Source organism: Ceratotherium simum, chromosome 10 (assembly GCF_057802395.1).
Source record: "Ceratotherium simum simum isolate JZ-2026a chromosome 10, ASM5780239v1, whole genome shotgun sequence".
NCBI lineage: Eukaryota > Metazoa > Chordata > Mammalia > Perissodactyla > Rhinocerotidae > Ceratotherium > Ceratotherium simum.
The window spans coordinates 81,562,117-81,589,602 of NC_141909.1; the positions used below are offsets into that span (position 1 = coordinate 81,562,117).

The 27,486-nt window shown below is 45.8% G+C and overlaps 1 protein-coding gene across 2 annotated transcripts in view; it reads left to right on the top strand.

Annotated features, from left to right (window-relative positions):
* The window catches only part of LATS2 (large tumor suppressor kinase 2), a 107,637-nt gene that overhangs the window by 69,824 nt on the left and 10,327 nt on the right, over window positions 1-27,486 (top strand). For both annotated transcript variants that reach the window (XM_087436319.1, XM_004435250.3), the window contains exons 3-4: window positions 23,900-24,032; window positions 25,281-26,701. In XM_087436319.1, coding sequence (XP_087292445.1) covers window positions 23,900-24,032; window positions 25,281-26,701 — 1,554 coding nt within the window. The remainder of the gene's footprint in view (window positions 1-23,899; window positions 24,033-25,280; window positions 26,702-27,486) is intronic.

A 27,486-nucleotide genomic window follows, 5' to 3' on the forward strand; every position in this document is an offset into this window, starting at 1 on the left:
GTGAAGAATGTAAAATTCACACCTAATCTTACCACACAGAGCTGACAGTGGTGTTAACATCTCAGATTGTTTCTTCCCTGCATGTTAATTGTATATCCTCGTAAAGAACAGTAATTTTTTCCAATTATGAAAAGTTTTGTGAGATGATTAGGTTGGGAGGATTGAAAGCCCTGAGAGCTGTTGGTGACAGTTATTGGCATGGAGAATACTGGAGATGGAGCTACATTTTCTTGATCTTTTTTGTAATTTCAGAGGAGGGCACTTTTCTGGCCTTTCGCCTAAATATGGAATTACATCGATTTTGGGCCCCTTATTTCTAAACCAACCAATCAGTCTCTCTCCATCTCTCTGCCTCTCTTACACGCCCACCCACACCCACACACATGCTTCTGTCTCCTCTGGCCACAGCTGTCCAGGCTGACGTCACTGGCAGGGCTCCTGGGCTGGGCTGCGCCTTGTCTCCTGCACGAGAGAGAGCGTCATGGCGCTGTAGAGGGCTGTGAAGGATCTTCAGATGCCCAGGTCCACTCCTCGGTGCTCTAAGAAATGTCTTTGATAACGTTCTCCTTCCTAGGAAAGATTGGGGGCAGAGAGACATGTGTTTGCCATCTGAACTTGGTAAAAGCTATTCTTGCCCTGTTGGGCACAGCTAGAATTTAAATGCTGCATTCTATTTAATATTAACTATATTAAAGTAAAACGTGCACACAGATTTTTTTTTCTTTTTTTTCAAATTGAGGAATAATTGACATATAACATTAGTTTTAGGTATACAACATAATGATTCGATAATTGTATATATTGTGAAATGATCACCACAATAAGTCTAGTTAACATCTGTTACCATAGATAGAAATTTTTTTTTTATGAGAACTTTTAAGATCTACTCTCTTAGCTACTTTCAAATATACAATACAGTATTATTAACTATAGTCAGCATGCTGTACATTACATCCCCAGGACTTATTTATTTCATAGCTGTAAGTTTGTACCTTTTGACCCCCTTCACCTAATTATCCACCTCCTACCCCCTGCCTCTGGCAACTAACAGTCTATTTTCTGTATCTATGAGCTTGTTTTTGGGGGTTTGTTTTTGTTTATTTTAGATTCCACATGTAAATGAGATCATACGGTATTTGTCCTTTCTCTGACTTATTTCACTTAGCATAATGCCCTCAAGATCCATCCATGTTGTAGCAAATGGCAATATTTCTTTCTTTTTTATGGCTGATAATATTCCATTGTGTGTGTATATATATATACACCATATTTTCTTTATCCATTCATCCATCAATGGACACTGGAGTTGTTTCCATATCTTGGCTATTGCAAATCATGCTGCAGTGAACATGAGGGTGAGTTAATGTTTTCATTTTCTTCTAATAAATACCCAGAAGTGGAATTGCTGTATCATATGGTAGCTCTGTTTTTAATTTTTTGAGGAAACTCCATACTGTTTTCCATAGTGGCACCAATTTACATTCTTACCAACAGTGTATGAGGATTCCCTTTTCTCCACATCCTCGTCAAACAGATTTTTTTTTTTTTGATGAGGAAGATCAGCCCTGAGCTAACATCCCTGCCAATCCTCCTCTTTTTGCTGAGGAAGATTGGCCCTGGGCTAACATCTGTGCCCATCTTCCTCCACTTTATATGGGACACTGCCACAGCATGGCCTGACTAGCGGTGAATCGGTGTGCGGTGGGGATCAGAACCCAGGGCCGCCAGCAGCAGAGCGAGTGCACTTAACTGCTATGCCACAGGGCCAGTCCCAGATTTTTTTTTTTAACGTAAGAAAGTTTAGGGGCCGGCCTGGTGGTGCAAGCGGTTAAGTGGGCGGGCTCTGCTGCTGCGGCCTGGGGTTCACCGGTTTGGATCCCAGTTGGGGACTGACCCACCACTTGTTAAGCCATGGTGTGGCGGCATCCCATATAAAGTGGAGGAAGATGGGCACGGACATTAGCCCAGGGCCAGTATTCCTCAGCAAAAAAAGAGGAAGATTGGCATCGGATGTTAGCTCAGGGCTGGTCTTCCTGACAAAAAGAAAAAAAAATTTATACCACTATTCGGCAATGCGTGTCCTGAGATTTCACTGTCAGTAACATAGAATTAATAAAAAATTCTAATTGGTAGCCACAGCCAAGTTTTAAACAAAATGATTGGAATTTTTTTTTCTTTTTGTGAGGAAGATCAGCCCTGAGCTAACATCTGCCAATCCTCCTCTTTTTGCTGAGGAAGACTGGCCCTGGGCTAACATCCATGCCCATCTTGCTCCACTTTATATGGGACGCCGCCACAGCATGGCCTGACAAGCAGTGTGTCAGTGCGTGCACCCGGGATCCAGGCCAGGGAACTCCTGGGGCGCCCGCACTTAACTGCTTGCGCCACGGGGCCAGCCCCCAAAATGATTGGATTTTAAAGCATTGTTGGAAAATGGAAACTGTTAGATTCTGAGCCTTTGAGATGTGAATTAGAAGTTAAACCCCCAGTATGTATCGGTTTCAAAATTATACTGTAACTTTGTGTGAAAAATATGTAAAAACTTAACTACATAGCCAGGGAATTTCAGTTTTCACCACCATATTTCATAACTAAAATATTTATACATTTTAATAAATTACCCTGTATTTAATATTAAATTATATAGTATCTTTCAAGGGTACTTTGTAAAAGCGGCAGATTATTGTCTTCCTTCTTAGATGAGCCTGTTACTTTCTAGATCTTCCCATTTACTTGATAACATTTAAAAAAAAAATACCCACAGAGAAGAGAACTCTGTAATCTGCACCCCCTTGATGCTGTGGGCTGACCGACCCCAGCAAAGTGCAGCAGAGGCACGCGGAGGGCTGCAAGACGCACAGAAAAACAAAAGCAGGCCCTCGCTGGAAAAGCGCCGAGAGGCGGCGTCAAGGCCTGGGACAGAGGCGTGTTCTGGTGAGGGGCCCGCGTGCTGTTTCCGGGTGTGTGGGTCTGGACCGCAGAACTTTGCGGGCGCGTTTCTGGAGGGGAGAGCAGCCAGTCTTCGCACATATTCAGCCAACTTAATTTCAGGAGCCAGGACTGGCTTGTAGCCCAGAAAAGTCTGTTCTTCTAGAATCCCGTTTAAGCTGTTTGTGCTTCGGCTTCCGTGACTCTGGTTTATCTTGTGGCCATCTTGATGCTCAGTCACGGCGCAGGTAGGCCCTCCTAAATTCGGTCTCACGTCGTATGTAACTCCTGTGGCCAACAGTTCTTCACGGAGTGACCCTGCCGTCCGCTCGCCTTTTCGAGCGTGTACGCAGTGGGCGCTGGAGACAGGGCTGGGCGCCGCTGCCGGCACACGCACAGTTGGGGCACGGTTTTCTTCTGCTCTCTAATGACAGATTTCCCTGCCTCGCTCGCAGACCGTGGCCTCTCACTTTTCTTGCTTTATTTTTCTTCCTCAAGCATCTGGGCTGAGGCGGAAACGGAATCCTTTTCCTTTATGAGCATCTTTTTTCTCTGAAGGTTGAGTTCCCTACAAGAGTGTGAACTAAATTCCAAATCAATTCCCTTCTTAATTCTGCTCCTTACCACTGAGTAATACCCCTGTAGGCACCAAAAGACAAGTGGCAGGTGGCCTTTTGTCTCACCTTATCTTTAGTGTCCTGTCTCCAACCCTGTCAGACACAGCATTGGAAGTTCCTTCTGGACCCTTGTCCTGACCTCTGAACCTACCTTGAAAGGGAGAGAAAGCCACACTTAAGCCTGGGGTCCGTGCAGTCCTGGCCAGCCTGAGCTCGGCCTAGCAAAGGGAGCCAAGAAGGCTGGCATTGGGTCTCAGCATCTATCCAGTTTAGACCACACTCTGTCAGGGTCAGGCTGTGTTCTTTCTAAGTTTTCTCTGTACACAGTCTTTTCCTGTCTACTGGAAAGTTTGTTGAGCTGTCTTCTGAATTCTGCCCGGCCCCACCCCCACCCTCCATCTGGCATCCTTCAGCTTATTCTTTGAAAGTGCGAGTGTTATGTTTTCTTTTGTGTTGGGAAAACACGGACCTCTACCTACTCTTGACCCTCTTGCTGATGGTTACCAGAATTTTCCCTAGAATTCTGTCTTCTGTGGGACCAATATCGTTGCTTCCTGTGGATTGCACCATTCCTGTGCCGCCTGCCAAAGGCTTGTCGCTTCCCCAGGCACTCGGAACACTAGGGCTTGTCTCTGTCCCTAGAAGGAGTGGTCTAGATTTCCTTCATTGTTTCCACGGGCAATAGAGATTATTTTAGAGACTTTGTGAAAGTGAGGCACATGATAACTCCCCCGTTTTGTTTGTTTGCTTATTTTTTTGGTGAATTGTACAAGCCACATTTTAGAGTACCTGTTGTCCTTAAAAACCAGAGTGTCTGGTGGGGGGTGCTGTGGAAGGGTCCGGAGCAAGTTCTGCCTTGTGAAGCTCTTGTGCGATCTCGTGTTGGGCTCTGGCTCTCACTCCTTGGATCAGGATGCTGCTGCATAGTCCCCTGGTGCCGTTGGAGCCAAAGGGCTTCCAGCCAGAGCGCAGGGGTGGCTGCAGGTTGGAGGCTGGGGCTGGGCAGCCCACTGCAGTGCTGGTGTCCTGAGCCCAGACAGCGGGCTGACTGTGTGCACGTGCATTTGGTGCCTGCACACATGCTGGTCGGGGCCCAGCGGTCCTTCATGAGACGCTGACACTGAACAGCATGTGTACTTATAAGATTGATGCTCCCGTCCTTTCCTGAAGCACTTCAACGTGTTTTGTATGTTATATTCTATTTTCCTATTGATTTTTATTATTGAAAAAATAGGAGTATAATTTTCTGAAAAGAGATTGGACCTAAGTGATCATAATAGCCATACCCAAGAGTTTAGTACTCCTTTAAGAACAGAAACACTTAAAGATACAATAATAATTTTGTAATCAAATATTAACATAACAAATATTTATTTGAGGGCCTGCAAAGTTGCAAGACTATGTAAAAAGGCACTACTTGCTCTTGAATATGCAGCCAAATTATGATAAATAAATGCAAAGTAAGTATTTTATTGTTGGGGTCATAATAGGAAAACTAGAATAACCTAATGGATTATACTGGAATGAAAACATGTTTATTTAGATTCTCAACTTCACCAATCACACGAGCAATCGATACTGGGATAATGTTCTCATTTTCTGAAGAAATATTGTTTCTTGGCATTTTGTTAAATCTCTGTTAATATTAATAATAATCTTACACATCTGTAAATTTAACTTTTCAGAAAACTTTCTCATCTTAACAGAAATTGAGTTTATTTGGGCAGAAGTCTAGGAGATCAGGCCATTCAAAGTTCAAGATAAAATAAATAGGTGGACATATTTTCCAGATTATACACTGCAGAAGAAGAAGAGTCAATTATCGGTTATCTACTGTGTAACACACCATCCCAGAGCTTTTAGTGGCTGAAAAATAACAATAATTTATTATTTATTATGATCCTCTGGGTTGGCTGGACTGTGCTGGGCAGCTCTGCTCCATGTGGGGTCTGCTGGGGTTCCGCTAGCTCGTTTGGCTGCGAGCTCAGCTGGGGGGAACATCCGGGATGGCATCACTCACATGGCAGAACTGCAGCAGGCAGGCTGGGACCGCTGAGGCTGGCCGGGTCTCTCTCACTGCCCAGGGACCCAAGGAGTGAAAATGGAAGCAGCCAGGCCTCTTGAGGGCTAGGCTCAGAACCGGCACGGCGTCACTTCCGCTTCGTCCCTTGGGAGCAAATCTCAGGCCGCCAAGATGCGAGGGGAGAGGAGACAGACTCCACCTCCCCGTGGAGCTGCAGATACAGGGATGGAGGAGTTGGTGTGCTTGTTTTTGGACACATGAATAGAAATCTAGGATTCAGGGCCCCTGAAACTGTGTGGGTGTGTGTAAACTGAAGTTTGGTATATTAAGTTTCTATGGAATTTGTTATACCTTTGTTCACCTATCTCCATAGTAGCAAAAGTAAAATCTTTAAAATTTTAGCAAACATCCCACAGAATCATGGAATTTTAGAGTTGACAGGAACTTTGGGATTACCTTGTGAATTCTTGCCCTCTCATTGGACTCAACTGTGATCTGGAGAATTTTTGTCATCTGCTCACAATTATGTAGCTAGATAATATAGGCAGTTTTATTATAATAGAATTTGACATATGCATAAGTATCCTTTTTTTATTTAATTAATTTTTTGTCGAGGTCACATTGGCTTATAACATATCAGGTGTACATCATTATATATTTTTTTTTTTTTTTTAAAGATTTTATTTATTTTTATTTTTCCCCCCAAAGCCCCAGTGGATAGTTGTGTGTCGTAGCTGCACATCCTTCCAGTTGCTGTACGTGGGACCCGGCCCCAGGATGAACGGAGAAGCGGTGCCTCGATGCGCACCCGGGATCCGAACCCGGGCCACCAGCATCGCAGCGCGCGCACTCAACCACCAAGCCACAGGGCCGGCCCCATCATTATATTTTGACTTCTGTGTAGACTACATCGTGTTCACCACCAAAAGTCTAGTTGCCATCTGTCACCGTACGAATGTGCCCCTTTACCCCTTTTCCACTCGCCCCTCCCCCCTTCCGCTCTGGTAACCACCAATCTGTTCTCTGTCTCTATGTGTGTGTTTGTTGTTGTTGTTGTTTGAGGAAGATTGGCCCTGAGCTAACATCTGTTGCCAATCTTCCTTTTTTCCTTTTTCTCCCCAAAGCCCCAGTAGATAGTTGTCTGTCATAATTGTACATCCTTCTAGTTGCTCTGTGTGGGATGCCGCCTCAGCATGGCTTGACAAGCGGTGTGCAGGTCCACACCCAAGATCTGAACTGGGGAGCAGAGTGCACCAACCCAAGTGCTACATCACTGGGCCAGCCTCTGTTGTTGTTTTTAATTTCCACTTATGAGTGAAATCGTACGGTATTTGGCTTTCTCCATCTGACTTATTTCACTTAGCATAATACCCTCAAAGTCCACCCATGTTGTCGCAAATGGCAAGATTTTATCCTTTTTTATGGCTGGGTAGCATTCCATTGTCCTTATATACCACATCTTCTTTATCCATTCATCTATTGGTGGGCACTTGGGTTGATTCCACATCTTGGCTGTTGTGACTAAAGCTGCGATGAACATAGGGGTGCATACATCTTCTCAAAATAGTGTTTTTTTGTGTTCTTTGGATAAATACCCAAAAGTAGAACAGCTGGAACATATGGTGGTTCTATTTTTAATTTTTTGAGAGCTCTCCATACTGTTTTTCATAGTGGCTGCACCATTTTACACTCCTACCAGCAGTGGGAATCCTCCACAGCCTCTCCAACACTTGTTATTTCTTGTCTTTTTAATAAGAGCCATTCTGACGGGTGTGAGGTGATATCTCATTGTGGTTTTGATTTGCATTTCCCTATTAATTAATGATGTTGAACATCTTTTCATGTGCCTGTTGGTTATCTGTATGTCTTCTTTGGAAAAATGTCTGTTCAGATCTTTGGCCCATTTTTTGATCAGGTTGTTTGTTTTTTTGTTGTTGAGTTGTATGAGTTCTTTATATGTTTTGGAGATTAACTGCTTATCAGATATGTAATTTACAAATGTCTTCTCCCAAATGTTAGGTTCTCTTTTCGTTTTGTTGATGGTTCCCTTTGCTGTGCAGAAGCTTTTTAGTTTGATGTTGTTCCATTGGTCTATTTTTTCTTTTATTTCCCTTGCCTGAATAGACATGATATTCAAAAAGATACCATGTTTATGACCAATGTCAAAAGCATTCTGCCTATGTTTTCTTCTAGGAGTTTCGTGGTTTCAGGTCTTACGTTCAAGTCCTTAATCCTTTTTGAATTAATTTTTGTGTGTGGTGTAAGATAGTGGTCCATTTTTATTCTTTTGCATGTGGCTGTCCAGGTTTCCTAACACCATTTATTGAAGAGACTTCCCTTTGTCCGTTATATGTTCTTGGCTCCTTTGTCGAAAATTAGCTGTCCATAGATGTGTGGGTTTATTTCTGGGCTCTTGATTCTGTTCCATTGATCTGTGTGTCTGTTTTTGTACCAGTACCATGCTGTTTTGATTACTATAGCTTTGTAGTATATTTTGAAATTAAGGAGTGTGATACCTCCAGCATTGTTCTTTTTTCTCAGGATTGCTTTAGCTATTCAGGGTCTTTTGTTGTTCCACATAAATTTTAAGGTTCTTTGTTCTATTTCCTTGAAGAATGTCATTGGAACTTTGATAGAGATTGCATTGAATCTGTAGATTGTTTTAGGTAATATGGACATTTTAACTATGTTAATTCGTCCAATCCATGAGCATGGAGTATCTTTCCATTTCTTTGTGTCTTCTTTGATTTCTTTCAACAGTGTTTTATAGTTTTCAGTGTATAGGTCTTTCACCTCCTTGGTTAAATTTATTCCTAGATATTTTATTCTTTTTGTTGCAATTGTAGATGAGATTGTATTCTTTGTTTCTCTTTCTGCTGTTTTATTGTTAGTGTATAGAAATGCAACTGATTTTTGTATGTTGATTTTGTACCCTGCAACTATACTGTATTCATTTATTATTTCTAATAGGTTTTTGGTGGATTCTTTAGGGTTTTCTATGTATAAAATTATGATATTGGCAAATAGTGACAGTTTTACTTCTTCCTTTCCAATTTGGATCCCTTTTATTTCTTTTTCTTGCTTAATTGCTCTGGCTAGGACTTTCAATATGTTAAATAAGAGTGGCCAAAATGGACATCCTTGTCTTGTTTCTGTTCTTAGAGGGATAGCTTTCAGTTTTTCACCATTGCGTATGATGTTAGCTGTCGGTTTGTCATATACAGTCTTTATTATGTTGAGATACTTTCCTTCTATACCCAATTTATTAAGTTTTGATCATAAATGGATGCTGTATCATGTCAAATGCTTTCTCTGCATCTATTGAGATGATCATGTGATTTTTATTCTTCATTTTGTTAATGTGGTATATCATGTTGATTGATTTGTGAATGTTGAACCATCCTTGCATCCCTGGGATAAATCCTGCTTGGTCATGGTGTATGATCCTTTTAATATATTGCTTTGTTTTGTTTGCTAATATTTTGTTGAGAATTTTTGCATCAGTGCTAACTTTCATTAGTGATATTGGCCTGTAGTGTTCTTTCTTTGTGTGGTGCTTGGCTGGTTTTGGTATCAGGGTAATGTTGGCCTTGTGGAATGAGTTAGGAGGTGTCCCCTCCTCTTCAGTTTTTTAGAAGAGTTTGAGAAGGATAAGTATTAAATCTTCTTAGAGTGCTTGGTGGAAGTCACTGGGGAAGCCACCTGGTCCTGGACTTTTGTTTTTTGGGAGGTTTTTGATTACTATTTCAATCTCTTTACTGGTGATTGGTCTATTCAGATTCTCTATTTTTTCTTAACTCAGTTTGGGAAATTGTATGATTCTAAGAATTTACCCATTTCTTCTAGATTATCTAATTTGTTGGCATATAGCTTTTCATAGTATTCTTTTATAATCCTTTGTATTTATGTGCTATTTGTTGTAATTTCTCCTCTTTTATTTCTGATTTTATTTATGAGCCTTCTCTCTTTTTTTCTTGGGAAGTCTAGCTAAAGGTTTGTCAATTTTGTTTATCTTTTCAAAGAACCAGCTCTTAGTTTCATTGATCTTTTCTATTTTCTTTTTAGTCTCTATTTCATTTATTTTCTCTCTGATTTTTATTATTTCTTTCCTTCTACTAATTTGGAGCTTCATTTGTTCTTTTTCTAGTTCCTTTAGTTGTAAAGTTAGATTGTTTATTTGAGATTTTTCTTGTTTCTTGAGATAGGCCTGTATTGCTATAAACTTCCTTCTTGGCTTACAGCTAAGTAAGCTTACAGCTTAATTTTCTCTTACAGCTTTTGCTGTATCCCATAGATTTTGGTATGTCATACTTTCATTTTCATTTGTCTCCAGGTATTCTTTTATTTTTTGGATTTCTTTGTTCACCCAATATTTGTTCAGTAGCATTTTGTTTAATATCCACATATTTGTGACTTTTCCAGTTTTCTTCTTGTGGTTGATTTCTATTTTCATATAGTTGTGGTCAGAACAGATGCTTGGTATTATTTCAATCTTCTTAAATTTATTGATACTTGTTTTGTAGCCTAATATGTGATCTATCCTGGAGAATGTCCCATGTGCATTTGGAAAGAATGTATATTCTGCTGGTTTTGGATAGTATGTTCTGTTTATATCTAGTAAGTCCGTCTGGTCTAATGTGTCATTTAAGGCCAATGTTTCCTTATTGATTTTCTGTTTGGATGATCTATCCATTGGTGTAAGTGGAGTGTTAAAGTCCCCTGCTATTATTGTGTTGCTGTCAATTTCTCCTTTTATGTCTGTTAATAATTGCTTTATATAATTAGGTGCTTGTATGTTGTGCACATAGATATTTACAAGTGTTATATCCTCTTGTTGGATTGTTCTCTTTATCATTATGTAGTGCCTTTCTTTGTCTGTTGTTACAGTTTTTGTTTTAAAGTCTATTTTGTCTGATATAAGTATTGCTACCTCAGCTTTCTTTTCACTTCCATTTGCATAGAATATCTTTTTCCATCCCTTCACTTTCAGTTTGTGAGTGTCTTTAGGTCTGAAGCGTGTCTCTTGTATGCAGCATATATATGGGTCTTGTTTTTTAATCCATTTAGCCACCCTGTGTCTTTCAATGGGAGCATTTAGTCCATTGACATTTAAAGTAACTATTGATAAGTATGTACTTATTGCCATTTTGTTACTTTTTTTCTGGATGTTTTTGTAGTTCTCTATTTCCTTCTTCGCTTGCTCTCTTGCATTGCGATTTGATGGCATTCTGTAGTGTTATGTTTGGGTTCCTTTCTCTTTATTTTTTGTGTATTTGTTATAGGTTTTTGGTTTGTGATTACCATGAGGTTCATAAATAATAACTTATGTAAATAGCAATCTATATTAAGTTGATGGTCTCTTAAGTATGACCTCCTACTAAAAGCCTTGCACTTTTACTACCCCAACACACATTTTATGTTTTTGACATCATATTTTACCTCTTTTATTTTTGTGTATCCCTTAATCTCATATCATAGATATAGATTATTTTAGTACTTTTGTCTTTTGACCTTCATACTAGCTTTATAGGTGGTCAATCCACTACCTTTACTGTGTATTTGCCTTTACCAGTGATCTTTTTTTCTTTGATAATTTTCTTATTCCTATTTGTGGCCTTTTCTTTTCCACTTAAATAAGTTTCTTTAACATTTTTTGTAAGGCCGGTTTAGTGGTGATGAACTCCTTTAGTTTTTGATTGTCTGGAAAACTCTTTATCTCTCCTTCCATTCTGAATGATAACCCGGCTGGGGAGATTATTCTCGGTTGCAGGTTTTTTCTTTCAGCACCTTTGAATATATCGTGCCACTCTGTTCTGCCATGTGAAGTTTTGGCTGAGAAGTCAGCTGATAGCCACCTGAGGTTTCCTTTGTATGTAACCTGTTGCTTTTCTCTTACAGCTTTTAGGATTCTCTATCTTTAATTTTTGACATTTTAATTATAATGTGTCTTGCTGTGGGCCTCTTTGGGTTCATCTTGTTTGGTGCTCTTTGTGCTTCCTGTACCTGGATGTCTGTTTCCTTCCCCAGGTTATGGAAGTTTTCAGCTATTATTTCCTCAAATAAGTTTTCTGCCCCTTTGTGTTTCTCTTGTCCTTCTGGGACACCTATAATGCAAATGTTAGTATGCTTGACGTTGTCCCAGAGGTCCCTTAGGCTGTCCTCATTCTTTTTAATTCTTTTTTTCCTTTTTCTGTTTAGCTTGGGTGATTTCCTCACCTCTCTCTTCCAGAACATTGATCTGTCCTTCTGTGTCATCTACTCTGCCATTGATTCCCTCTAGTGAATTTTTCATTTCCATTATGATATTCTTCAGCTCTGATTGGTTTTTTTGTGTGTGTGTGAGGAAGATCAGCCCTGAGCTAACATCCATGCCGATCCTCCTCTTTTTGCTGAGGAAGACCAGCCCTGAGCTAACATCTATTGCCAGTCCTCCTCTTTTTTTCCCCTTTTTCTCCCCAAGCCCCAGTAGATAGCTGTATGTCATAGCTGCATGTCCTGCTAGTTGCTGTATTTGGGACGCTGCCTCAGCATGGCCTGACAAGCAGTGCATCTGTGCATGCCTGGGATCCAAACCTGGGCCGCCAGTAGCGAAATATGCACACTCAACTGCGAAGCCACGGGGCTGGCCCCTGACTGGTTCTTTGTATATATTCCAATTCTTGTTGAAGTTCTCACTTTTTCTGTATTTTTCTCCCCAGATCAGTGAGCATCCTTATGACTATTAGTTTGTACTTTTTATCAGGTAGATTGTTTATCTCTGTTTCATTTAGTTCTTTTTCAGAGGATTTGTCCTGTTCTTTTATTTGGAACATATTCCTTTGTCTCCTCATTTTGCCTACTTCCTTGTGCTTATTTCTATGTATTAGATAGATCAGCTATGTCTCCCCATCTTGGAAATGTGGCTTTTGCTTAGGAAACGTCTTATGGGGCTCAGGAGCATGCTCCCTTCTCATCACCTGTGCCAAATATTCCAGGGGTGTCCCCTGTGTGGGCTGTGTGTGCCTTTCTGTTGTGGTGGGGTTGCTATTTCAAGTGTGCAGGTAGGCTGGGCTGGCCCTCAGGCTAGCTGGTTATTAGGCCCAGCTGCATGCAGCTGCAATGGGCATATTACTGGGCGGGGCAAGCCCCAGCATGGCTGGCTGCAAGGTCTGGTAGCACACAGCTACCGCAGTTTTGCTGGTAAGCAAGTCAGGCCCCCAATGTGGCTGGTTGCTAGGCCTGGGGGCACACAACTGCTGCAGGCCAGGCCTCCAGTATGGCTGGCTGCACAGCCCTGCAGCATTCGGTTTCCTCAGATGCATTGGTTGGGGGAAGGGCAGGCTTTAGATGAAACCAGCTGTGTGGCATGCAGCTGTTGTCAGCTTGCTTTTGGGTGGGGCAGGCCTCTGGTGAGAATTGGCTACGTGCGGCCCTGCAGTGTGCAGCTGCCTGAGGAGCAGTGATGGGCAGGGCAGGCCCCAGGCACCACAGTGCACAACCGTTACAGGTGTTGGTGGGTCAGGCAGATCCCTGTGTGGCAGCTTGCGAGGCTGAGTGGTGCAAGTCTGCTGTAGGCTTGCTGGTGGCAGGGCCAGTCCCGGAGCAGGCTGCCTGCCTGGGCTGAGCTCAGTTGCTTTGGGTGCTCTAGTGGGCGGGCAGGCCCCTGCACCAACAGGCTAGAGGAAGGATTCCAGTGGTGCCTTCCAGCATCTGTGTCAGCACAACTGAACTAGGTCACAATAATGGCTGCCATTGTCTCAGTCCCTGTGGGGTGAACCCAGCCACCTCCTGCCTCTCTGTGATGCGCTCTGAGCTTAGTAAGTGAGTCTCTTTTACCAATGGACTACGCCCTTCTCTATCTGGTGTTTTTGTGCTGGTTTCTGGGTCAGGTGAGTCTGTCACTGGGCCCTTAAAGAGCAGGTTTTCCTTTCCCTGAAGTTCTGTAGTTTTCCTGGGCTATTCCCCATTGGTTTTCAAAGCCAGGTATTGGGGATCTCATCTCGCATGTGCTGTGTCTAAGGGCTGGGATGCCTAATGTGGAGCTTAAATCCCCTCCTCCTTCGGGAAAAGCTCTGTACCTTTGAGACTGTTCCTGACTGTGAGGCACCACAGTTGTGGCGTGGTTTTCTCCTCAGCGGTGCTGTGTCTTTGCCTCTTGCACTCCTCTCTGTGTTGTCCCCTGTGGTGGAGGTTCTTTTCATCCAGTTTCCAGATCTTTCTCAGATGAAGTTGTTCCAAAGGTAGGTGTAGGTTTGTTGTGTCTGTGGGAGGAGGCGAGTTCAGGATCCTCCTACGCCACCATCTTCCAAACCCATCAGAGAACCACCATTATTGCATAAGTGTTCCTATTGTCTTATCCTCTTTAACAAAAGGAAATCGTAAATTTCAACAGAAAAAATTGACAAGTTTTTTTCTCATATTCTAATCAAGCCCTTGTTCATAGACGTAATTCATTTGTATATAGTTACGATAATAAGAGACATGACATTTTGTACATGACCATTTTTTCACATGGTTTACACTATTGCAAGTTGCATGTTTTGTTCACTGCTGCATACTCAGTGTCGAGAACAGTAGTAGATGCTCAGTAAATATTTGTCAAATAAAGGAATTGTGGCCATAGAAAATATTTGATACTTATTAACCAATATTCACCTAAAAGGAGTCTTATGGTTTATATTGCCACCAAAAATATATGACTGGAAATATGAAATATGAAATATGATGTAAGATCAAAAATATATGACTTATAATTATTTTATTTTGGTGCTAACAGTATTTACAAAATGCACAATAGTTACAAAATTTATTAATGTTTCTTGATCATTGGCAAGGTTGAAAATTTTTCATGTTTAATTTTAGGCCAAATTTCTTTTTTCTTTTTTTAATAATTTTATTTATTTATTTATTTCCCCCCCAAAGCCCCAGTAGATAGTTGTATGTCATAGCTGCCCATCCTTCTAGTTGCTGTATGTGGGACGTGGCCTCAGCATGGCCGGAGAAGCAGTGCGTCGGTGTGCACCCGGGATCCGAACCCGGGCTGCCAGCAGCGGAGCGTGCACACTTAACTGCTAAGCCACGGGGCCGGCCCAGGCCAAATTTCTTCTTCATTCCCTACCGACAAGTTACTTAAAAATATTTTTTTGCCCTCAAAAATGCTAAGCAGTTACCCTACCTAATGTCACTTAGTGTATAAATAGCTTAAGGTATAGGTGCCATGGCTTCATCCAGCAAGACTTTAAGAGGCCTCCACCAGGGGTTGAAGAATATTAGTTGCACTAATGTGAAGTAATAATTCATTTCCTGTTCATGCATACACATTTAAAATTCAAAGGTTACTTCCATTTTTTCTTCACCTTATTTTTCCAGCCATCATTAGAGCAGACACACAAAAAGAAGCTTTTAAGAGCCCATGTAGAACTGTTTTCATTCTCTTTGGGAAACACATAGAATGCAAAGAATGGTGGGTGGCTGGGTTGGCTGGGCTGGCTTATGATTCACATACATTCCGCCCAAGGCCTGTGTTTCTGATTAAGACTCGACAGCTGGGGCAGGATGCACTGAAACACTGTGTTCCACTGTGTCTCCAGAAGAACTCCTGGAAGCGCTTCATTCAGGGCACGCAGTGCAGCAGCAAACCCTGCGGAAGCCTGTGGGCTCTTGAGTGATACCTCCTGCTGCCCCAGGGAGCGGTTTTCAGCTTCCCTCTCCACCTGGACACCCCCTCACGCTGGACTGTAGCTCGGTGTAGACCCTTCAGAAATACTGTGCTCCTTGGTTCTTTGTTTTCCTTCTCTGTTCTCTTCAAGGAATCTAGTCTTTTGGATTAGATTTCTTTTTAAGGTGAAGAAGAGGAATACCGCCCAATTTAAAGCTGGCTGTGCTGTCGTCTTTTTCCTTGACAAGCTGAGAAGGTGCCCGTTCATTTCAGGAGGGGGTGGCAGGCCCTCAGAAGCTGTGAAGCTGTTGCTCCTCCCAGACAGCAGTGCCCAGGGGCCGTGGGGTCTCAGCCTCTTCAGCGAGCCATGGCCAGAGACTCTTTTCCTCCTTTTTAACTTTGAACCTAAATTGATACTGTCTATGAGAAAGGCCGAGAGGCAGGCAGATGCAGACAGACAACAGGCCCACATAGACCCAATGAGGCCAAACTTCTACATTTCTAGTTTTTCTGCCAAAACTCATTGTTGGAATGTTAAAATGTTGAGATATGGCTTTGCTAACGTTTGAAAAATGCTTCCTTTACCATAAGGAAGGGAATAGGGAGAGGATCTCCATAGGAAATTCCTTCCTTCGTACATAATAACTTTTCGCTGAATTTAAATTACTCTCAGTCCTGTGTTGATGTCTGTAAAATAGTTAGCTGTATAGAATGTGAGAACCTAACTTCTGCCTTCCTATGAGTTATGAATCATTAATTGCAGGAGCGTGACTAGGTTTGCCACAGCTCTTCTCCCTAGGACCTCGAGCGGTGGAGAAAATGCACCCATTCGAGGGTGACCAGGTCAGGAGAATGAAGGGAGGTGGGTGCACACCTGGCTAGATTGCAGCCTTTACCTCAGGCCAAGGCAGACGCTGCTTCTGGATGTTTTAGGAGCCACGGAACAGCAAAGCTGATCTCCGGTCCTTCCTCGTGCTGGTTGGCGGGCTTCCTGCTCTGTGCGGGCGGCAGGGCTTTCAGGGGCCTGCGACAGCTGGAGAGCTGGTCGCTCATCAAGGCTGCCGGGCAGGAGGCTCACTGAGGGGCCGGAGCTGGACCAGGCAAAGGGGATGTTTGACGGTGATACAGCTCCAACAGAGGTCTCGGCCGATCGCACGGCAAGCTCTGTAACTGGGGTGCAGACCAACCTGAGATTCTGCCAGGGCGGTGGGAGGGCAGTTCGGCTACATGCCCCACACCTCACCCACTTGGCCATTTTGTTAAACTGCCTCATTGCAGTCCTTTTCATATCAGACAAGATAAGGGCAAATCCCCCATTTTCCAGAATTTATTGTGGCTAGAACCACTTTTAAGTTATCAACAATTTGTTGATAAAATGTAAGAAGAGAAATCTCTCAGGAGAGTTAACTAAGGTGAATGCTTTTGCCTTCACAGCATCCAAAATCTTTCACCACTCTAGTCTAGGTAAAGCTGACAAAAAATGCTTCTCGATTGGATGTGGGATGTGAAGGAAATCTCAAAGTCAGGATGCTTCCAAGGTTGGCAGAATGGAGTTGTCGTTTACTGAGATGGGAAGCCTGGAAGCAGTGGGTGGGGTGAAGTTAGGAGTTTGGGTTGCACATGTTGAGTCTTACTACCATTGCAATAGGTGGCATAAAGTAGTCACTGATGAAGCTAGTTTGAACACTGGAGGTATCTTGTTCCAAATGTAGTATACCTCATATGATGGCTTCAACTCCAGCACAGGTGACTGTCTAGAAGAGAAGGCTGGCTTATGGACATGGTGACCAAGTTCCTAACGGATCAGCATAACTTTTGTAGGAGCCGTTAAGCAATCCTAAATGAAGCTTTCTAGAGCACTGTAGGAAAATTCAATTCTACAGAAAGCTTTAGGAGAATTCAATTGTATGGAAGATTTTCTTGGTGCATGTTGATAGGTGACATAAAGTTATCACAGTCTTATTAACCCACTGTATTGCTCGGTGTTAGACTGTTATTAATGGGTAAGTGCTAATCAATACATTAGACACACAGCAGGACAACTTTCAGATTTTGTAAACCTCTGTAGAAGAGGCTCACCTGAAGAATGGCCCTGGTGTGCAAATTGGGTAATAGAGTAATACTTACTTGGGGAAATAGTTTGATTTTTTGTCTTGACTGTTTGTTTGTTTTAAATTCCCTTGAGGCTGTGTTTTGGTGCATCCCTCATTTGTGCCTATATCCATCCTCTCACACACCGGTAGGCAGCCCACCCAGCAGAACCCACAGCATCTTCTGTCTCACTCTCTACTTGTAGCTCTTTCCTCCTGTTATTGATCCAGGTCAGAGTTTCATCCAGTCAATTCTGTCACTTCCTCGTTGAACAGATAGATACCTGTTCATCACTCTCTAGTGTTAGACACTGGAACAGACACCTGCCTGTCCTTCCCCTTAAACTGTGGCTACGCCCCTGCTGTAGGGCAGGGCTGCCTCCTGTTCTTCACATCTTAGCACCCACAGAAGGTAATAATAGTTATGTGGCAGCCTGAGGTGAACTGGAAGAGATTGGAGGTGTCCATTGAGGCTTGGTGAAAAGAACTCATTACATTTCTTTTTATAATTATGGTAAGAAGAATAAAATATAAAGCATTAGAAATATTAAATATCGAGGGCCGGCCCCGTGGCTTAGCCGTTAAGTGCGCGCGCTCCACTGCTGGCGACCCGGGTTCGGATCCCAGGCGCACACTGACGCACCGCTTCTCCGGCCATGCTGAGGCCGCGTCCCACATACAGCTACTGGAAAGATGTGCAACTATGACATACAACTATCTACTGGGGCTTTGGGGGAAAAAATAAATAAATAAATAAATAAATAAATAAATAGTTTAAAAAAAGAAATATTAAATATTGAATCTGTATAAAATCTACAAATATATTCTTTATGTTCTTTACCAGAAACACTTAAGATACGTCTGTGAACTCTAAGAGTTAACCCTTAAATGGTGCTGTTTTGAAACACGCCATTATCTCCTTTAATCCAGGGAACAGCCCTATCAGTGAGGAAACAAACCCTCAAAGTGGGTGAATAATGGCTGAAGGTTCCACAGCTACTGAGTGGCAGAGGGGAGGTGTGGTGCCAGGCGTTTGGCCTCCACGTCCAGGCTCTGTACCACTCTGCCGTCCTGCTGCCTTTTCTGGATCAGGTGCTACGCTTGGAATGGCCGCGTGCAATTTTAGATCAGCACTTTCAAATGACGACCTCGATGTATTCTTGAGAAAGGGAGGTGAGTGGCCGAGCTCCTCCGCTTAGTTCCAAGGCCCCGAAGCTGGGCTCCAGCCTCCTCTCCCCTCACCTCTCCCCATGCCAGCCTCGTCCATGCCCCTGACTGAGCACTTGTCTTTGTGCCTATGCACGCGCTTTTCACTCAACCAGAAGGCGCTAGCTGCCTTCCCAGTCCTCCTGGTCCTGGTGTGGCCTTGGGCACCCCTGCCACAGGCTTGCTCACACCTGGCACACGTGTCTGGCCACGGCAGTCACAGTAAGTGCAGGGGTGTGGCTGCTTTCCGGTACCTCCGTCTCATCCTCCTGGCAGCTTGTCCAGGAGAGGTGCTGCCAGGTGCCTGTGAGCTTTCGCTCCTCGTTGCTGGTTGTCTGGGAGGCTGTGGGTGAACCTCCAGGTGTTTCCAGGGCCTTTGTTGGGGTCTCTTCCTTGGGTAAGAGTCCATTTGGTCTCTATCACCTGATATGCGGAGAGTGGGGAAAGAATGCACCTCACAGCTGAGCCAGCTTCACAAATGTGACCATCCTGGGCGGTTCTGTGGCAGAGCCTCACAGACAGAGGAGTCTCGTGGGTAGAGGTGGCAGGACTATTCTGTCAGTCGGGGAGAGCGTGGGGAATGAAGCTAGAGTGACTTTCTACGACTTGCTTAAGGTCATCTCATTATTTGTCAGTTCTCAAGCTCTAGGTTTAGTTAGAAATTACATAATTTCCAGTAGTTTCCATTTTTACTTTGATTTTCATCAAAATCAGTTCTTTTCCATTTAGATTTTATAGTGAAGATTGGATTCATGATCAGCTTTTGACCATATCAGCTTCTACCCATTTTAGCTTCCATGCTGTGAATTTTGAGTGGCCACTATTTCTACCACGTCCAAGTCTCTGAGCCCCCAGGTTTGAATTTTGTGTAGAAGAGTCACTCTTCTGTCAAGTTTAGTCACCAGTAATCCCTCTGATATGCACTTTCAGCTGTTGTTAGTTACATCTTGTGTTCTGTTTTTTTCTTCCAGTAATTTTCATTATGAATTTGATAACAGACTGATCAATGGTTTTTGTTTCTTAGTTAGTCCGTTGGAAATTGATGAGCAATTTTGTGAAATGGACAGTCGAGATGAAACAAATAGACAGGGAGTGGGGAGGGGAAGGGGCAGTCGGACAGACAGAAGTGGGAGGGCGCCGTGATGCCCAGACACCCTTGAGGTCCAGAGGCAGACGCTGTGGTCTGGATGTCTCAGGAATCCCCTCATGGCTGCCGGCTGCCCGAGTGGCAGCCCTGACTTGTCTGGGCACCGTGAGCCCCTCTTCGCTCCAGCTTCCATGGCAGTGGCTTCTGGGTGGGGAAATCTCACCTGTTTCCCCTTGAGCTCAGGGGAAGCCACATTCCGCAGTGAAGGAGGGCAGGGAGGGACAGGTGGCCCACTGGCCAAGGGGCTCGCTGCGCCTGCTTCCTCTCAGATCTGCCTTGGAGGGCAAGGCTTCCCACGGAGCGCTCAGTGAAAGGTATTCACTGAAGGAAAGGTGTGGGGCAGTAGCTACACAGTCGGTCAGGTCCTTGTGATTAGTTGGAAGATGGTAGGTTCTTTGTTTTCACAGCTTCTGTGAGTGAGGTGGTCCTTGTGTGGGCGGGTGTGGGCTTTTGCTCTGTCACCGCCTGGGTCCCAGGCATGCCACATCACTTTAAGGCTGGCCTCATTAGTTTACCCCCTTACTCCCTCAGTTTTTACTTTGTTTCCTTTTCTCTATTACAGATATGTTATTAACCTTTCTAGTTTGATTTAAAAGGTATTTGTTACCCAAGGTACTAGGGAAACCAAAATTAGTAAGGTCCTACCCCTGTGCTCACTGGGCTCCTGGCCCAGTAGGGAGACTTTAAATGCCCTGGGACAGGGGGTAATGGGAGCACAAGATACAGGTAAGTGCAGGGAGGGGAGAGGGGGAAGGAAGAGGAGACCGTCTAGAAGCCCACGGGTTGCTGCAGGAGAAAGGGACAAGGAGGGCTGACATGCAGAAGCCCGTGCAAAATGCTTAGAGGTTTAAAACACCTGGGTTGTAACTATGCCAACATGCGAGCACATACCACCCAGGAAGAGTGCCTAAGCTGTGGGGCAGAATTTGAGTGCCCCAGAAGTACTGTGTAAAGCACCCTCGGTCCCACCGTAATCCCTGACTTGTGCCTGGAAGGCAGCTGACCTTTTGGGTAGAGGCCTCCATTGTCCAGGTGGCCAAGCCCAGCGCCTGGACACTGTGTGGGGATGCTCCAGGCGGCAGCTGCACCCCTCTCTCTGCCCCTCTCCTCCGAGCAGGTTTGGAGTCACTTCTCACAGTGACACTCCAAGCTACTGGCCTGACGTCTGGGGCTGGAGTCACACAGAGCCTCCCAGGGTCGCATGGCAGCCCTGCAGGAGGCAGGTTGTGCTGCTCAAGGAGTCACGTGCTGCCGCCGGCCGTTCAGGCCTGTTAACAGCCCGTGGCAGATGGGAGACTGGAGGAGACAGGGTTGTATATTCCTGATGGATTTGGAAATGATTCTGGATTTCCTTCAGCTTTGAAGACATAGCTCTGTGTCTGTGTATAGCAGCATCTTCTGAGAGGTAGTGTATAGAAACAACGTCTTTGCTAAGTGAGGGGGCTGTGGATTACTTGAAGGTGTTATTAGATAAACAAGCTGGCTCGTTAGTGTGGTTAGGTTTATGATCTGAAGTATCCTTGTGAACACGAGTCATTATCTGTGATCTCCGCATGTTGATTTTCTGGGTAGAGTTCCTAGATTTGAAGCACAGTAAGCGTACAGATCTGGACGTTGTAGGTGCCCAGTAAACAGGGAGAGAGTTTGAATCCGTACATGTTTTGACATGGTCGACCCTGGAGTTGGCACTTTCCTGACATTTAGAAGGTACCGAAGTAATGGACACGTCTAGCACTTCACCCCGAGGGAGACAGGAGCTGGTGGTCACGTTCCAGACAATGCAGATTGAACTGAACAGTTAGTGCTGATGGAAGAGCTTGTGGTTTAGGGCCGAGTCCTACTGGCATATTTTTCTAATGGGTGCCAAAAGCTCCAGAGTGATCCCGATGAGATGCAGCCCTATACCGTGTCTTTCTCCAAGCTGTCGAGAGTTCTTTGCAGACATGATCTCATCGCATAACATAGCTGTGAAGTAGGGAGGTTGAAATATTACCTCCCGTCTACAGGTAAGGCATTGAAGTGTTCGCTTCTAAACCTCTGCTGTCTCTCTCAACAGCTCTTCCAGATTTTAAACACTTGCCCTTTCTGTCAATCCAAGTGCTGCTTTAAAAAAAAACAGCTCTGTTCTTATTACCATTTCCCAATCTGCCTGAGAAGCTGTCACTTCATGTCCCTCCACCCCGGATGCAGTCTCCTCACACACACTCTGGGCGAACCCTCTGCCTGCCTGGCCTGCGCTCCAGTGTCCCCTCCCCAAGTGTTGGATCTCAGGCTGCCTTTCCTTGCCCCTCCACTGCCTTGCAGTGTCTCACACTTGCAGCACTACAAATGTAGGCACAGGTTACAGCCAAGTACAACCAGCACGTCTTGTCCTACCACTCAGCTGGAATATGGCCAAGAATGGAAAATTTGATTTTAATATTATATAATCCAGTGAATATTAAGCACTTAAGTTGTTCCAGTTACTGTGTTGGTTGGATGGATGTAGCTGTGGGCGACGTGGAGTTTCAGGCCCCGCCAGATTCTCCCAGTCCTAAGGGAGGAGACAGACACAGAGTCTGATCAAGGGCACAGGTGCATGATGCCCTGTCCTGGGGACAACGGGGACCCAGTGTGGCCTGGTCAGCTCCAGGTTGGCCTTGAGAAACTCCTAGGTAGGAAGGCAGGGAGAGTAGGTCCATTCCCAGCACTGGGACAACTGCCATGTTTCTCCAGAGTGGCTCTTTGCTGACACGGCCACTGTCTTCCTGCAGCAGAACAGCCCTGAGCTGCCTTCTCATCATCCTGAGATCTTCCTGCCTCCTCACCCCTTTGCTTCTCTCCTGTTTGAGTTATATGAGTCTCCTTTTCAGTGTTCTCCCACCCTTATGCCCTCAGACCCCCTCTCATCTCTTGTTTCCACCCTCTTTCTTCTGCATCTTCAATTTCCTCCTCCCTGCTTGCCTGCCCTGTGACCTTCAAACACTCAGTGCTCCTTCTGTAGAATCCCCTTTTGCTGCTGCTACCTGTTCCATCCTCGTCTGCAGGAGACTGCCTCTGTGGTCTTCTTCCCCTCTCCTCATCCTGCCTGTTTGCTCACAGCTCTGCAGAGCTGGCGCTCAGGCGCCTGAGCCACAGCCCTCACAGCCCTGTCTGCCTCTTTTGTCCCCCGTCCACTCCTGCCTGCTTTGTGTTCCCCACCTGACAGTGCCTCCAGCTCTGCTGATCGTCTCTCTGCCCCACATTGATCTTCTATTGACCTATGTCCCTGCTGGAAAGCTTCCACGACTGCCTTCAAATAGGGGCAAAACCCCGGGATACTCAGGCCCCAGACCCCAGTCTGGGTCCATCTTCGCTGTCTCCTCATGCTTCTGCCTGCTGCCTGCCATCCAGCCCATTCTCCCCCTCAAGGGGCTACTTGGACTGTTCCACCTGCCAAGAATGCCTTTTCCCTACTGGGCTCTCCATCTGCCCGAATTCCGTGTGTCCTTGAAGAGCCAGCTGTGCTGCCATCTCTTCCATGAACAGTCGCTGGTGCCCTCTCCCTCGGCAGAAGGGATCTGTCTCCTCTGATCCTCGTCCACTTTACCAGCATCTCCCCATGGTGGTCACCAGTTTCCGTCCTGTGTTCATCCCACAGACGGTTTTAAGGGGTCTGTCCTGTGCCAGGCATTGCTCCAAGGGCTCCTGGAGTGCCTGTCTTCTCTTTCTCCCACTAGATCAGGGCCCTAACTGCAAGTCCCCTACAGATGTAAGCAGCACAGGCATTGTAAAAACAGCAGGCATTTGGTAAGCTTTTCATAAACGACCGGCACCCCTCCCCTCCCCTGGGGCCGGTCCCCTGGTCCAGCCGCAGCAGTGTTAGCCTGGCATTAAAGTCAGGTTCTCTGATTTCAACCCTTCCTCACGTTCAACTTTTCTAGTTTTAGGTGTATCTGCGGACCAGGGTTTATCAGTCCAGTCACAACAGTTTTCTAAGAAGAAGCAGGACTTAAGATTCTTTCAGGTCCACTGTCAGAATTCCTGTATGGTCGTGACACTGAAGAGTGTGGTTTAGTGTGTGTTAACCTCTGGTCATTAGGCAGCTGAGGACATGTAGCCAGCTGTGCTCATTCTGAGACTGTCTGCAGCGTGTTGCAGGACCCCGGCAGTCACAGAGAGGCGGACGTCACAGCAGTCAGGTGCAGAGTGAGAATGGAAGTCTCTGGTGATGTGTTTTAAGATGACATGCACACACTCCTCCCATCCAAGTGTCTTTGTGCTTCCCTCCAGGAGATGGCGGGCAGAGCTCTCAAGCAGACCGGCAGCAGAAGTATTGAAGCCGCCCTGGAGTACATCAGTAAGATGGGCTACCTGGACCCGAGGAATGAGCAGATTGTGCGAGTCATTAAGCAGACTTCCCCAGGTGAGCTCAGCCCCGCCGCATGGTGAGTGAAGGTGATTTGTGATTTAAAAACACAAAACAGTCTGCAGGAAGGGAGGTCCAGTGTGGCCATGGTCAGCAGATTGTCTCTTGGCACATTGCCTCCTTCTGGTGATGGGTGAACTGAGCCTGCTCTGCTCTGACATTCGGGCCCTGGCGCAAGAGGCAGCAGGTGTAGATCATGGGACTTACCCGAGTGCCTCTGTCCCTCCCCCACCTGAAATAACCTGGGATACTTCCTACCTGGGGATGTTTGTGTACTAGTTGTGTTTTGTTTTATGAAAGATTGAAAAATTCACTGGATATTAAAATTAGGCAACCCAGCAGAATGAGAGTAAAATTGTTTTTACTTTCCCTGGGGCCTGTGGGGCAGGGGAGTGGTCTTTGAAAAGGGAGGTTTAACTGTAGCCTCTGAGAGCAGGCTGCCCAGTGGAGGCCTTGGGCAGTGGTACTGGGAAAGCCCACCTCGGTGTCCCCTGGGAAGGGCCAGAGTCACCAGCATCAAACGCTCTGCCTTGCTGGCTGTCAGCAAATGTTCTTAGTACCTGAGGCCCGGGTGTGGTAAGGGATTCATGATATTTAGCAAAAGACATTCTCCCTATTTTGTGGAAGACCTTGGATAAAACCTACTTCATCTGTTGGGTGAGAAAATTGCACGGGCTTTGTAGGTTGTATCTTCCTTGTTAAGGGGACACAAAATTTCTGTTTTCTTCTTGATAGAGGGAATTTCCTTAAACGGTGCCCGGCCAGCCTCCATGTCAAGATTCTTAGCGTTGCAGGGCTGTCTCAGAGCACAGCAGCAAGGGAGACACAGGCCGCCGTAGGTGATGAATTTCCTCTACGTTTGCCTTTGATGTGGATTCACTGATGCTTATTCTTGGCCCAGGAAAACAAAGCCACTGTTTGGCTGTGACTTCTGCTTGATACAATGGCTGTAGAGGGCCTTGGCTCTGCCAGGTGTTCCCGTGAGGGGTGTCCGATGGGCAGGGCAGGGCCTTTTGACTCAGAAGGTCCCCCGGATCTGCCCACAGCAGAATTCGGCCTGTGTCAGACGGCCTTTAGTTATGGAAGAGCCTGTGCAGTAGTGTCAGTCCGAAGGACGTTGCCGGTGTGAGGAATTAGACTGGAAGTGCCAGACCAGCTGAGCAGATCCCCTCTCCTGCCGTGTACCCCTCTGCCCTCTCTGCTGTCTTCCCCTTTAACACCATCTTCCGTTTCTCTCCTTTGCAGGAAAGGGAATCGCACCAAGTGCTGTGCCACGGAGGCCGAGCTTTGAGGGAACAGGCGACCCTTTCCCGCCCTACCATGCGATGAGCGGGGCAGCCTACGAGGGCACCAGCGCACTGGAGGAAGTGCCTCGGCAGTACGTGGACTTTCTCTTTGTTGGAGCGAGCCCTCACGGTGTGCCTGGCGGCCATCAGCACCAGCCCAAAGGCCATGCTGCGAACCTGGAGGCCACAGGCATGAATTTCCCTGGGACCAGCCCCGGCGTCCAGGCCCTGCCACTGCAAGGGCCACACTACAGGCCACATCTGCTGGTGCCGGGGGAGCCCCTGGGCTATGGCGTCCAGCGCAGCCCCTCCTTCCAGAACAAGACGCCGCAGGAGGCAGGAGTGTTCTCAAACCTGGCTGCCAAGGGCCCGGCGACGCAGCCAGGGGCCGGCCATGCATTCCAGCCAGCGGGAGCAGCGACTGGTCTGTACGTGCCACACCCACACCATAAGCAAGCCCACCAGATGCACATGATGGGCTCTCGGGGCCAGGTGTTTGCAAGCGACAGCGCCCCCCCGAGTCTGCTTGCTCCCTCTAGAAACAGCCTCAACGTGGATCTGTATGACGTGAGCAGCCCTCCCGCCCAGCAGTGGCAGTCGTCTACCTTGTCCCGCCGCGACTCTCTTCAGAAGCCGGGCCTGGAGGCGCCGCCCCGCCAGCACGTGGCGTTCCTGCCCGAAGGCCCTGTCCCCAGCAGAACCAACTCCTTCAACAACCACCAGCAGCAAGGGGCCGTGCCCCTCCGGGCAGGAGTGCCCAGCAAACCAGAGCCTACCATGCCCTCCCCCAACACCATCACGGCCGTGACGGCCGCCCACATCCTGCACCCAGTGAAGAGTGTAAGGGTGATGAGGCCTGAGCCCCAGACGGCCGTGGGGCCCTCCCACCCAGCCTGGGTGCCGGCACCCCCCCCAGGGGTGGAGAGTCTGGACTCCAAGGATGAGCACCCTCTGCCCTTGGGGGGCGCCACTGCGTACCCGCTGGATGTTGAGTACGGCAGCCCGGAGATGAGGTGCCCGCCCCCGCCGTACCCGAAGCACCTGTTGCTTCAGAGCAAGTCCGAGCAGTACGACATGGACAGCCTGTGTGTGGGGATGGAGCAGGGCCTCCGAGGGGGCCAGGCCGCGGAGCCCGCCGAGAGGAACAAGAGCCACAAAAACGCCAAAGGGGAGAAAATGGGGAAGGATAAAAAGCAGATCCAGACTTCTCCTGTTCCTGTTCGGAAAAACAGCCGAGATGAAGAGAAGAGAGAATCTCGCATCAAGAGTTACTCGCCATACGCGTTTAAGTTCTTCATGGAGCAGCACGTGGAAAATGTCATAAAAACCTACCAACAGAAGGTCAACCGGAGGTTGCAGCTGGAACAAGAAATGGCGAAAGTAATTTCTCATTTCATTCTTACCCTTGGCCCTGGCTCTTTCCTAGGGGATCTCAGCAAAATCCCTATGTTGTTTCTGCTTTATGCAGCCTTATTACAAACCGTTTGTCTCGTGGGGCAACAGTCTGGTTATGGGGCAAACAACCTGGAGAAATTACAAATGTTGCAACCTCCCTTTCCTTTTCACCCGACTCTGCAGGGGGTCGGTGATAGCTATGCTTGATGTAGCCAACAGGTAAATTACCAAATCGATTTTTATGGTGTGTCCTTACTCATTAACAAAGTTCATCAAATTTTACTAACTAGTAATAAAACATTTTGAAACAGTGTAAACAAAGTTTCAGGTTTCATAAATTGAAATTGTGGAATTTATAAAGAAAAATATATCTAGTAGTGATTCATTTATCTTTCAAGTCTGTAATTAGCAAATAATGTTTTAAATGTACTTAGTTGACACTAAACTGCTAGAGAAGGTAATTAATGAAATTGTTTAAATTAAAGTGTTACTGTAAATTTAAATCACACAAAGCCAATAATTTCAAATTCTAAAAATCATAGTTGTGCTCTTACTTTCTGCTGTCCCATTTTCATTGGCTTTTTTCTTTTCTATTTTCCTTCAACTATTTTTTTTTTTTTTATAATTTTTATTTATTTATTTTCCCCCAAAGCCCCAGTAGATAGTTGTATGTCATAGCTGCACATCCTTCTAGTCTCTGTATGTGGGACACGGCCTCAGCATGGCCAGAGAAGCGGTGCATCGGTACGTGCCCGGGATCTGAACCCGGG